Source organism: Mercenaria mercenaria, chromosome 13 (genome assembly GCF_021730395.1).
Source record: "Mercenaria mercenaria strain notata chromosome 13, MADL_Memer_1, whole genome shotgun sequence".
Lineage (NCBI taxonomy): Eukaryota > Metazoa > Mollusca > Bivalvia > Venerida > Veneridae > Mercenaria > Mercenaria mercenaria.
In genome coordinates, this window is record NC_069373.1 from 70685482 (window position 1) to 70698260 (window position 12779).

Genomic DNA, 12779 nt, shown 5'->3' on the forward strand with positions numbered 1-12779 from the left:
AGGTAAAAAGTGTGAATAAATAGGTTAGCAGTGGCTAAGCAGTTCTCCTAAGCAAGGCTTGGGAGCATTTTATTGATTCCGACAGTAAAAATGTAAAGTAGCTACATCTATATCTACACTGAATTCGTATATGGTACTTGCATGGACACAGCGTGTATAGAACGTCACTTAATACCTGCATGTATTTAATATTAACTGAACCTGCATCCATGTATGAGCTATACTGGAGCTACCATAATTTCCACATAATAGTATAGCTAAATGTCCATCTATAGTATGTGTACATGTTCCGGTCGCAGGGCCTCAAACTTGATCGAAAACAGTAAAGGTATGGTCGACATAGTAAAATATTCTAAGTTCGAACACTACCCTTTCACTTTCTACGACTTTCTCTCACCTCCAGAGCTACTCCAGGTGCCCGATCTTGGTATTAAACGGTAGATATGTCCTAGTTTTGAGGCATCATGTATGTCAATAAGTTATTTATATACTATGGTTTTCTAGAAGGTCCGATAAACAGGGAGTTTACATTTAAATAAGAAGCTGTCTGAGGACAGGGCAAGCCTACAGTAAGATCTAATTGAAAAACTTTCCTGCATTTCTTAATTGTAAAATATTACCAGTTTGGACATCTAACATTGATGGATATACATTAACATTGTGGGTTAAACAAGAGCTGTCGGATGACAGCGCGCTCGACTATTCGAAGAATTGATTAAAGAATGGGGTCAAAATTTTTCCATAGATTTTCAGAGAAAAAAAAATGGATTAAACAAAAAATGTTCCTGTATTTGTGGATTTCGATTAGTCTTGGACTAAGTGGCTATGTGTGACCATGATGGCAAATATGTTATTAAGTTATATGTTAGGCAAAATATGGACTTGTATGAAAAATTTAACTAATTTCCAAGTCCAAAAAGGGTCATAATTCAGTCAAAATAGTTGACAGAGTTATGTACACTTGCCTACAGATGGAAATCATGTTGATATACTAGTGTTAAAAGTTTCAAAGCCACAGTTCAAATAGTTTTGACAAAAATTTCAAAGTCCAAAAAGGGCCATACTTCAGCCAAAATAGTTGTCAGTGTTATGTACTCTTGCCTACAGATGGAAATCATAATGATAAACAAGTGTTTAAAGTTTAAAAGCCATATGTCAAATAGTCTTGACAAAACATGGACATATACGAAAACAGAACCAATTTCCAAGTTCAAAAAGGGCCATAATTCAGCCAAAAAAGATGACAGAGTTACGTACTCTTGCCTATTGATAGAGACTATAATACTGAACAAGATATAAAAGTTTCAAAGCCATATGTCAAACACTTTACACAAAATATAAACTGGTACGAAAAACTTAACCAAGATTTCTAAGTCAGAAGGGGCCATAATTCAGCCAAAATGCTTCATGGAGTTATGTACTCCTGCCTACAACTGGACATGGTGATGGTAAACAAGTGTTAAAGTTTCAAAGCTTTATCTCAAAAGACTTTGTCAAAATGTAGACTGGTACGAAAAACTTAACCAAGATTTCTAAGTCAAAAAGGGGCAATAATTCAACCAAAATGCTTGACAGAGTTATTACAAGTGTTGAAAGTTTCAAAGCTTTATCTCAAAAGACTTTGTCAAAATGTGGACTGGTATGAAAAACTTAACCAGGGTGTGACGCCGACGCCGACGCCGACGCCGACACCGACACCGACACCGACGCCGTGGTGAGTAGGATAGCTCTACTTATTCTTCGAATAGTCGAGCTAAAATGATGAGAATATATATTCTTTGGATATACTAAATTCAGTTTGGACTGTGTCTGGAATATTTTGGAATTTATATGGATTGGATTTAGATTTGACCATGACAGGATTGCATATCAGATTGAATTTTACAGCCAGTCAACATTTTTAAGGTATTTGAATTGCTACTTTTCATAATAAGCCTTATTATTCTTAATAGTTTCTGGTTTGTTTTTCTGTTACCTTGAGTGTTTTAAGTAATAAGCATTTTTTACCCTTAGACGGAACAACATATTTGAAACAGAGCACTACTCAGTCATCTACGATGCTCTATAGCTACCCCAGATTTATCCAAGGTACCTGTTCACCAATGTACATTCATGTTAGTTAAAATTTCGAGTTAAGCTGAAGTTTCGAGTCAGGAAGCCGAACTTTCGAGTTATGTTAATCGAAATTTCGTATAGCTACAACTTCGTGCAGGGTATGACTATATTTTCCTGGTAAAGAGTTCATAAGTGCGTTGAAAACATGGTTAAAATAGTGATATTTCGACCCTCGGCTACCCCAGGACTAATACTAAGACCTATAAATTTATGTCCATGTATTATAGTTAGTAAATCGAAATTTCGATTAACTTTATTCGAAATTTCGAGTCAGAAGTCCGAATTTTTGAGTAACGTAAATTGAAATTTACCGTTACATATTTGAAATGATTAAATCAAAGTCTCGGTGTTTAGGAGTAGTGGGAATGGATGCGTAATTTCCGTTCGAATTCATATTCCATCTGTTATTTCGTCATTCGTCGACCGTAAATGTAGCTCACGCAAGATTTCGGCGACATCCGGAAAATGCCGAAATCACATAATGGGTTATATACTTTATTAAAAACACGCATCTGGCAGGCTCTGTCATATCGTCAGACCTTGTTGTTACAATGTCTACTGTTTGTGACGATATAACTGATACATAGCGGCTTATACATTCTGTTCAAGGGGTCATTTTTTTCCCAAGTGGTCATGCACTCACCAAAATATGATACTCTTTATTCACAGCCACAGGCGATCATCGTTTATTGACCATTAAAATATACATGTAATCTGTATACGTTCTAGAGAATGTGCGGTCAATGTTCTATGTAGCTAAAAAAAGTATATAAAGTATTACTATGTCGAATCATATCATCTATTTTGTAATATTCGGAGTTTGAAACATGTTTACATTACAATCAGAAGGTTTTGTATATATTTACCAATTACTCTCTTAAAATAAGTGTCTACGCAACTTTTGTCATCAAAATAATGCCGGACACTGCAGTTGTTCGTAACTAAAGTGAAATGAAAATAAAAAAAATAACTGAAAATTGAACTACGTATTCATGAAGACATCAATACTATTATTCAGTTGTTCATCAAATGTTAATTTTTTGGTCTAAGGAATTATGAATAGTGAAATTCGATAGCAACAAAATAGCTCATGAGCATTTAAATGTTTGGTGAGTTTTAACGGTTAGTATAAAACTGGTGCATTCATAATGATAACAACGCACTTTTGAAACAAATTCAATTTTAGGTTTCATGTATATTTTGTACTTTCCAGTGGATGACGTTTCGGGAAACACAACGGACGTTACAAGTCTGGAAGAGGGTGGCGTTGACACACTGATTATCATTGTATGGTGTATGGGCGGAACCCTTCTAATCTCCTTTCTCCCACTGATTGCTCAAATTATCCGAGCGAAGAAGAAATATCTAGTCGGAAGTTTCAATAATAAGTAAGTACAATTTTTTGTTTAATGATTTCACACATAATACAGAATAAAACCCATCCGGAAGTGTTCAACGCACATTTGAAATAATGTTTGTGTTCGGGTTTAACGTCTTTTTCAACAATTTTTCAGTCATATAAACAACGGTGTCTATACTTGTAGCAGTGAGCACAATGCCCAACTTTATAGTGCTTCCTCACTGGAATATCACGACGTAGACACGTGACATGATACCCCACTCAATCACATTATACCGACACTGGGCTGGCAAGTCCTAGCACTACCCTCTTAATGCTGAGCGCCAAGCGAGGAAGCTACTAGTACCATTTTTTACGTCTTTGGTATGACGCGACCGGGGATCGAACCCACGACCTGAAATAAACTCCTATTCTTACTTTCGTGTATACTGAAATGGCTCCCCAGTATAACCCATTCTATCTTCCGTCATAATGCAGCCATCTATAAATACTGCCCGCCCGCTTAGCTCAATGGGGAGAGCGCAATCTACGGATCGCGGGGTCGCGAGTTCGAGGCGTATGTTCTCCGTGACGACTTGATAACAGACATTGTGTCTCAAATCATTCGTTCTCCGCCGCTGATTCATGTGGAGAAGTTGGCAGTTACTTGCGGAGAACAGGTTTGTAATGGTACAGAATCCAGGAACATTGGTTAGGTTAACTACCCGCCGTTACATAACTGAAATACTGTTGAAAAACGGCGTTAAACCCAAAACAAAACAAAACAAGAGCTCGTAGAACACGAAATGACCCCCTTGATGCATTCATTAACTGCACAAGGAACAGAAATTTTTTGGTCACTGTACACAAAAGTTCTATCGTTCTGGGTCAATGTGACATTGACCTTTGACCTATTTGACATCTGCTGGTCATGATTAACCTCCCTATCAACTTTCACGATCCTAGGCCCAAGCATTCTCAAGTTATTGTCTGGAAATTGTTTAACTGTTCTGGGTGACTGTGACCTTGACCTCTGGTCTCAAAATCAATACGGGTCATCTGCTGGTCATGACCAACCTCCCTATTAATTTTCATGATCCTAGGCCCAAGTGTTCTTGAGTTATCGTCTGGAAACCGTTTAACTGTTCCGGGTCACTGTGACCTTGACCTTTGACCTACTGACCTCAAAATCAATAGGGGTCATCTGCTGATCATGATCAACTTCCCTATCAACTTTCACGATCCTAGGCCAAAGCATTCTCAAGTTATCGTCAAGAAACGGTTTAACTGTTCCGGGTCACTGTGACCTTGACCTTTGTACTACTGACCTCAAAATCTATAGGGTCATCTGCTGGTCATGATAAACCTCCCTATCATCTGTTCCGGGTCACTGTGACCTTTGACCTACTGATCTCAAAATCAATAGGGGTCATCTGCTGGTTATGACTAATCTCCCTATCAACTTTCATGATCCTAGGCCCAAGCGTTCTTGAGTTTATCATCCGGAAACCGTTTATCTGTTCCGGGTCACTGTGACCTTGGCCTTTGATCTACTGATCTCAAAATCAATAGGGGTCATCTGCTGGTTATGACCAACCTCCCTATCAACTTTCATGATCCTAGGCCCAAACGTTCTTGAGTTTATCATCCGGAAACCGTTTATCTGTTCCGGGTCACTGTGACCTTGGCCTTTGATCTACTGATCTCAAAATCAATAGAGGTCATCTGCTGGTTATGACCAACCTCCCTATCAACTTTCATGATCCTAGGCCCAAACGTTCTTAGGTTATCATCCGGAAACGGATTAGTCTACATACCGACCGACATCTGCAATACAATATACCCCTCCTTCTTTGAAGGGGGGCATAAAAAATCTATAAATGCCATGGCAGCAGTAATATGTACAACATCCACACGCCAAGATCTAGGCGTAATTATAGAAAGAACTTGCAATAAAATATTTTTTATACAAGTGTCTAAAAACGTACAGAAATTTCCTAGATGATCACTAGAGGGTTTCCACGTGTGTATTCTGACTACTTTAATAATCGTTGATGTAAACAATCTATTGTATCCGTTATTTTACAGCGAGAATGTACAAGAAACTGGATGTTACAGTTTGTTCCGAATTCGAATTGACGAAAGAAGGCATAACTCTACATTTTCAGCGTCATTAGACACGGTTGATCTGTTTCCCGGATATGACACAATTGATACGCACGTGCTAAGCAGGACAATGCCGACAAGGCCTTCTGACGAGAATTCACCACGCAATATGTCATTCAGTGCTACCAACTTTCAGAATACTCGTCATTTGTAATTTAGAGAATATTTGAATGACTACTCGCCGCCAAGAAGCGCTCATGCGCAGACGACATTACTCCACGTGTAACAATGGTTGCGTGATAGGACCACCGCCATCACCTCCATACGGTGTAGTTACAGATGCTTCTAAACATACCATCTCCAAATTAGAGACAGAAGCTACGTAAAATCACGTGATCAATGTCACATGACAGTTTCTTCTGATTTTCGAACGTCATGGAACTATAAGTATAATAGTTAACATGACTGAAATGTTTACGTACAGATGTTTCCCTCAGTTAACAAACACACGACGTAACCATCATGCTATGGGACTAAAACAATACAGAATCTCATTTTCACTTCTTTTGTGAAACAGGTTCTACAAAGTTCTATTCCAACGCCAGGATGATAAGAGAGAAGAGGGGCCAGTTTTCCTTTTAACTATGAACGCCAAGGGAGCTACCGGTACCATTTTTCACGTCTGGTACGACTCGGCTGGAAACCGGACCCATACTGCCCGCGCCCAAAGCGGACCTAGGCTATCGGGGCGGTTAAGAATGTATGTCAAAATTCGGTATGTAATATTTGCTACCCAAAACAGTATTAAGGTGAAGAAGGTGTAATTCAGCGACGTCTGGCGGAACGCCAAACGTTACGCTTCGCAACGTCGCGTCATTACGTTCTATTAAGAAACAAAATGGCGCCGGGCGATGCGGGAGGGCGATACACCGGACATTTATTTTTTGTATTTTTTTTTTTCATTCTCGGCTGGATAATCGTGGAGGTTATAGGTGCCAAATGAAGACGAATAAAAAAGAATAAATCTTTAAAAAAGACTACACATTTTGAAATATACTACTAAACATTACAATAGCCGTGCAAAATTCGTTTGAAGTCAAAACATGTGCAGAAAAACGAATGTTTTTTTTTTTTTATATTTTCTTTGGCTGACATGGGTGGTTATTTTGTCCTACTTTTGTGTTTATCGCTTTTCCGTAATCGGGGGACACGTGATTTTAAAATTCATTCAAACGAATATCCCGTTTTAAGACGCACCACTTGCACAAAATAACTGTATTTTTTTTGTATTTTCTTGATGGTAATTATACATGATTTGCATGAAAAATATGAGATATACAACATTTTAGGTTCAGATTGACATTGTCATATATAAGGTCTATAATCTTAAGGGGACGCATATTGCTACATTCACAGTTCATACAGCAATGCGGAAGGGGTGCATATTTAAGAAATCGATGGTGGGAAAATAAAAAACTTATTCCTAAACTGATATAATACTGATGGACACCTGTAATATTCAGTATTTTGTGGATAAGGATGTGGTACTATGAATGTAATAGGAAAACAGAGGTCTTTGTGAAAGTACATTCAACACAAAATATTAAGCTTTTGTATAAGGAAAATACAGGTTTTTTACAATAACAGTGTTCCAAATAATGTTGAAGGGATGAGATTTTCTTTCTAACACACCAGGTTTGCTTAAACATGTAAAAATTTAACGCCACGTCTGTTCATCTCTGGATGGACGCCATATTTCTCATTGATAAAAAATGTAAACAAAAAAATCAGAGTGGGATTAGCATTGCAAGGGCATAACATGACATTCTACACAATGAATACCTTAGAACAGATATCTGAGATGCTACACAGGTCAGGCGGGTTAAATGCATAATGTCGATCACTTGAAATTCATCTTGAAAAGGTGGTTAATTTTAGTTTGTTTACATGGTTTTTGAGTCGGCTAAACGATGTAATCGTTTTGACGAGTCCTTGCTATCCAGCGATTCTCTAAGTCTAAATGGACCAAATAACACAGTGAAGCGATGTAGTTCCATTAGATTTCTCAAACTTCAAACAGTTCACTGCAAGAATGAAGTTAAGTTGCGTGAATTCCCTTTGCTATGACCAATATACGATGTAATCTGTCATATTTATGACTTGTAATTGTGCAATACTCGAATGTAACTCATTAAGCATAAATGTGCATTTTATGAATTGCGCAGGCTTACAAAGCTTGCGTAACATCCAGCGAAAGACAAAAAATAGTTCCACAGGGCTCCAGATAAGATGCGTATTAGCGTAAATTACGTATAGAAATAATGCAAATACGCATGTCTAATAATTTCTAAACGTATATAAAATTACAGAAATGCACACAATGCTTTTTTAAAAACAAAATCTGAATCGTCTGGATGCGTTAGGTAACATAGCCGATCCCGATCAGCCTTAATTCTCCCACATTGAACGTATACACGCATCGTATGATTTCTATAAACTTTGCGTGGGTTTCTACACACACACACATGAATTTTGCAGTCAGTAAACGGATAAATTATCGGAAGAAGAAGCTCTTACTGGTTTGTTTAGTTACTACAGATATTAAAAATGATTTTAATTCTTATTTTTCGAGAAATAAACAAATCGGCGAAACATTAAATTGTATTTTCTTGTAGTTTTTGAAATCGAAAGTAGATCGTCTATGTTTGGCGAAACGAAATAATTTTTTTATGAAAGATTTAAATAAGAGGTAATTTAACCGTAAACTTCAATGTCAGATACTGCCAATTGCTGCTAAATGTCTTCGTATCATCACAATTTGTAAAATATATTGTTCAAACTGGAGAAAAGTGTAATCGTATCCGGATATAATATTTTGGGTAAATATCGAGCTGTGTTATGAAATTTTAAGAAAAAAAAACAAAAACAAAACTGAAACTGGTAGACTATACTGTCAGTACATCAATCATTATCCGACTCAGGCCATTCAGGCCTTTGATTAATTTTCCCACGACTTCTCGGCGATTCACTGCAAATGTATTACTGCGCCGGACGAAAGGTAACTCTAATAAACAACGGGAGACAACTTAGGTGTCAGCACGTGTACGATTTTTAAAAAAACATGTCGATGATTATAATTTCTTATCAAATAATGAATCCTATTCAGATATTCGTCTTTAATATTAGAAAATTATTAATTTCTGTGGACATTTGTCAAATAATATTACTTACAGTGGACTACTTTGCGCATCAAACTGGTTTCCGCTTCAGTTGTGAGGCACTTCCGTTATACTTTTTGACAACAATAACAAAACACAAAATGAATCAATAAAGTCACTTATAAACCGACTGCTACTTAAATCAGTGTAAGTAAAGTTGTTGTTACAACATTATACATGTTCGTTACGTTATGAGATAAAGTTTATCTTGAACTGCATAATCCATTAATTACGTTTAGATGATATTGCATTTACAACTTATTTGACCCCGTTTTTTTACGTGAATGACAGCATTCTCGTGCAACTCGTGCAAACAGAATTATGAAAAGTATGGTGGAGAATTCAAGGACAAATTATAAATGACATTAAAGTGAGGATAACTGTATATTCGTCCAGTTTTGATCATTGACATTCCTGCTGTTTATTAGTAACTTTTGTGAACAAGATTAGAATGTTGCTTTTGCACATGTAAACATTGATTGGACCTCTCAACCAAATTTCATACCTTATTTTAGGGATTTTTAAGACAATACAATTCAAAAGTTTGTTGAATGTGTTTTGATATTTATTAGTTCATGAATACCAAGTTAAAAATTAATAATGGCAACATTTCTAGGCCTTTATTGTAAGCCACTAGACTTCTGTAACGATAACTGTTTTATGTATTAAGGGGAATATACTCTTTTAGTTTTGTAATGTGGCATTCCTTGACCACCGTATCTTTTCTTATGCACTACTTTGTAAACAAACTAAATAATGTGTTTTAGCTCACATATGCGAAATGAAAATCAAGACAGTGAACTTATTTCACATTCTTTCTTTAAATTAGAATCTGTAGGACATTGATAAATGTTTGGACAAAGTGAAGCACTATTATTTTCGCACCAAAAAGTCTTAATTGTTGACTTTGAATGTACACAAGAAGTGTTATGTAATTCAACAATAACTTTCTTGTTTCAGTTTTTCTCATTTTTATTTTAGTGAGCAATCCTTTGTGTACTTATAACAGTTGAAACAGTATTCATTTCATTTACCAAAACCTTGTACTTTTTTGCAGGTAAATTTTATAATACCCCACCCACTTTTTTTCTAATTTCAAAGTATGCGTCCCCTTAAAACTATGCTGAAGAAAAGGTTGACTGAATACGTTTGCGTATGAAGTTTTGAAAACACATTTATTTCGGAAGCTCCTAAATGGTATCCCCTCCACCCACCACCCCGAAAACTTGTAGTATAGCTGTTTATTACCTGTATTATAAGAATAATTTTCGTGAAGTTTTTGAAAATTATGAAAGGCATGTCAAAATTCATATATTTTTTGAAGACTGCTGATGTGTATAAATTTTATTTATCAATGAGACATTTTACGTCATTGCTGTATAACATACAACCATAGCAGTTATCAAACGCATTGTCATAATAAAAATGAAAAATTATGAAAAACTTTTGAGGTTTGCGTTTTGTTTTGTATTGTAGGTAGTAATGATTTACCGACAGTTTAACTGTTATTGTTTCCGAACTCCCTAACGGTATCAACTTGCTCAACATTTATTACTGACAACATCTCTGTAGCAGGTTTGTTTAGATGCAGTAGTTCTCCAAAAGATAAATTATATAAAGCAAGCTTTTGGCGGTCGCTCAGTCCCGAATATGTTACAACTTTACATGCTGCATATTATTCCTACATGGTTTCATGTTTCTATCATTTTTTAAAATAAATGTAACAAAAATCTTGAAGCACTTAATGAAATACATGCGACACAATTTTCTGTATATTTTCGGACTGACGGACGGACGGGCGAGAACACTAACTGCCCCGACCAAACATAACTTGGATAGGGCACATAAAAAGATATATTTCCTATTGTTACATTCTCTATGCAAAGAAATCATTTACCACCAGCTGCACCGTACTTATTATACTTAAAAACACATCTTCTTGAAATATGTCCCAACATTTCATGCCGCAAAAATGTACGGCTTTCTTTTCACCACGGAATACAATGAAAATTAAGATTATTTCCGACCGAATATTTGTATATATACATGTATATGCATTTGCTTAATTATGTTTTGTTTCGCAATTGTACAACCTAAATGGGTAACTTGAAAATTACCACATATATTCACGTGATAAAGACAACTATGAAATATAATGATTTGGAAATACAAGAATGAAAGTATGTTTTAGAAAATATTAGATTTTTTAAAACGGAATGGATAAATATCTATTTGCAAACATCATACACTGTTTTAATAATAAGACGTTTGCGTAACGTCAGAAAAAAGCGGGAAAATGCGCAACGTCAAACGCCGCCCAAAGCGCCATTTGAGACTTTATCATTTTTTGCGACTTCGTAGCTCGAAAACGAAGTCGGTAGTCAAGGACTTTTTTTTCGTTATTTTGCTGAGAAATGCCTTTAAAATAATTGTGTAAATTTTAAAAAAAATTCTATGGACCAGTAAATGCATGCTCCCAATTTATACAAGAAACGTCATTTTCGTAGAGGTCAGATTTTGGAACAACACATGCTAAGATTTATGGCTACAACTTAATTAATCGGAAAGAGTCAGCCTCAAACTTATCACTTAACAAACTCGCGTGCAGTCAGTGTCGCTGTGGACTAACATTTGTCTGGTAGAAGTGTATTTCATTAATTTATCAAATGATTTTCTTTTGATTTTTTATGTTTGAAAAATGCACAAGAAAATGGGGGTAGAGTAAAGTTTATGACAATACTGCGAAAACGAAGTCCGTGACCCCTGATTTTTATTTGCTCATTTTACAGTAAAATAAAATTATAAGACAGTATTAGTTTTTTAAAAAATTCTATGGACCTGTTTTTGTCCACTACTTAGTCATTCCGCACGAAAACAATAATTTCATAGACAGATTTTGGCATGATTTTTGCATAAAATAAGCATTCCTTCAGCGAATAGCGGGAGTATGTATTTAAAAATTACATCACCGTGTAGGTTTCGACTGGCATATTATATAGAATGAAAAAAAAAATACTTTTTAGATAAAATGAATGCCCCGAGACTAAATTAATCGCCATGAAAACGTTAAAGGTGAAATTTCGACGTTATTTGCGTAAAAAGTGTGCAAATGATCTTTTCAATAATTGTACATCGGGTGAAGATCTCTTATCTACGTATGTTATCTAGGATGTAACTTGTTTTTGAAAATCCCGCTCATTACACCTTCTTCACCTTAACAAAACTGCAAGCTGCTTGCATTCTCCTTAATGTTGAACAAAATAAAATTATCTGTTTTTAAAGCTGTTGTTTTTGAAGATGCGACTAGAAATCGCGCTATTGTTTTTTTTCTATCTCCAGTGATCGACGTAAATGTCGCACGATTGAATTAAGATGCCGTGAGTTCGAAAAAAGATGTCGGACGATCGGGATAAGAAGTCGTGCGTTCGAGATAAGATACCGTGCACTCGAGATAAGATGTCGTGCTCTCGAGACAAGATGTTGTGCTCTCGAGGTAAAATGTCGTGTGTACTCGTGAGCGAGTCTTAAAGTTGTCCCGAAGCGGCTTTCGTAATTTTTTGCTGACTTTAAGTTCGGGAGCCCCAAGCTCCAGCAAAACATAAGATGGCCCTACCAGGCACAGGTGGCCGGGTGTCATTCTGGAGAAAAACTCGTTTGGAAATAATTCGGCCCAAGGGGCGGAGAGGTGAGGGGCGGGGCGGGGCGAGGTGAAGCTGATCTTTTAAGCCTACAGCGTCCAACCGATCCAATCCAAAACTTGGGTGTGATAGAAAATACAGAAGATAGGGAAGTTAAGTTGCTGTACCATCCAGATATTGTACACATTATCTTCGGGTGCGTGTCCCTACCCGAGAAAAGTCACAGCCAGCACTAGTCAACGGTATCGTCATATGAGATACAGCAACTGAGTCCGATGCGTAACTACTGACCAAAGTCTATCGCTCAGTCATCGAGTTTAATCGGCATTTGTATGAATTGTCTCCACAAACTATGTAACATAA

At 36.5% G+C, this 12779-nt stretch overlaps 1 protein-coding gene across 1 annotated transcript; it reads left to right on the forward strand.

Annotated features, from left to right (window-relative positions):
* The first annotated feature begins 3306 nt into the window (after nucleotides 1–3306).
* LOC128547785 (uncharacterized) lies at nucleotides 3307–5779 on the forward strand. Its single transcript, XM_053520971.1, has 2 exons — nucleotides 3307–3503; nucleotides 5543–5779. Exons 1-2 carry the CDS (start codon nucleotides 3307–3309, stop codon nucleotides 5772–5774), a joined length of 429 nt encoding a protein of 142 aa, XP_053376946.1. The 3' UTR covers nucleotides 5775–5779.
* Nucleotides 5780–12779: the final 7000 nt, after the last annotated feature.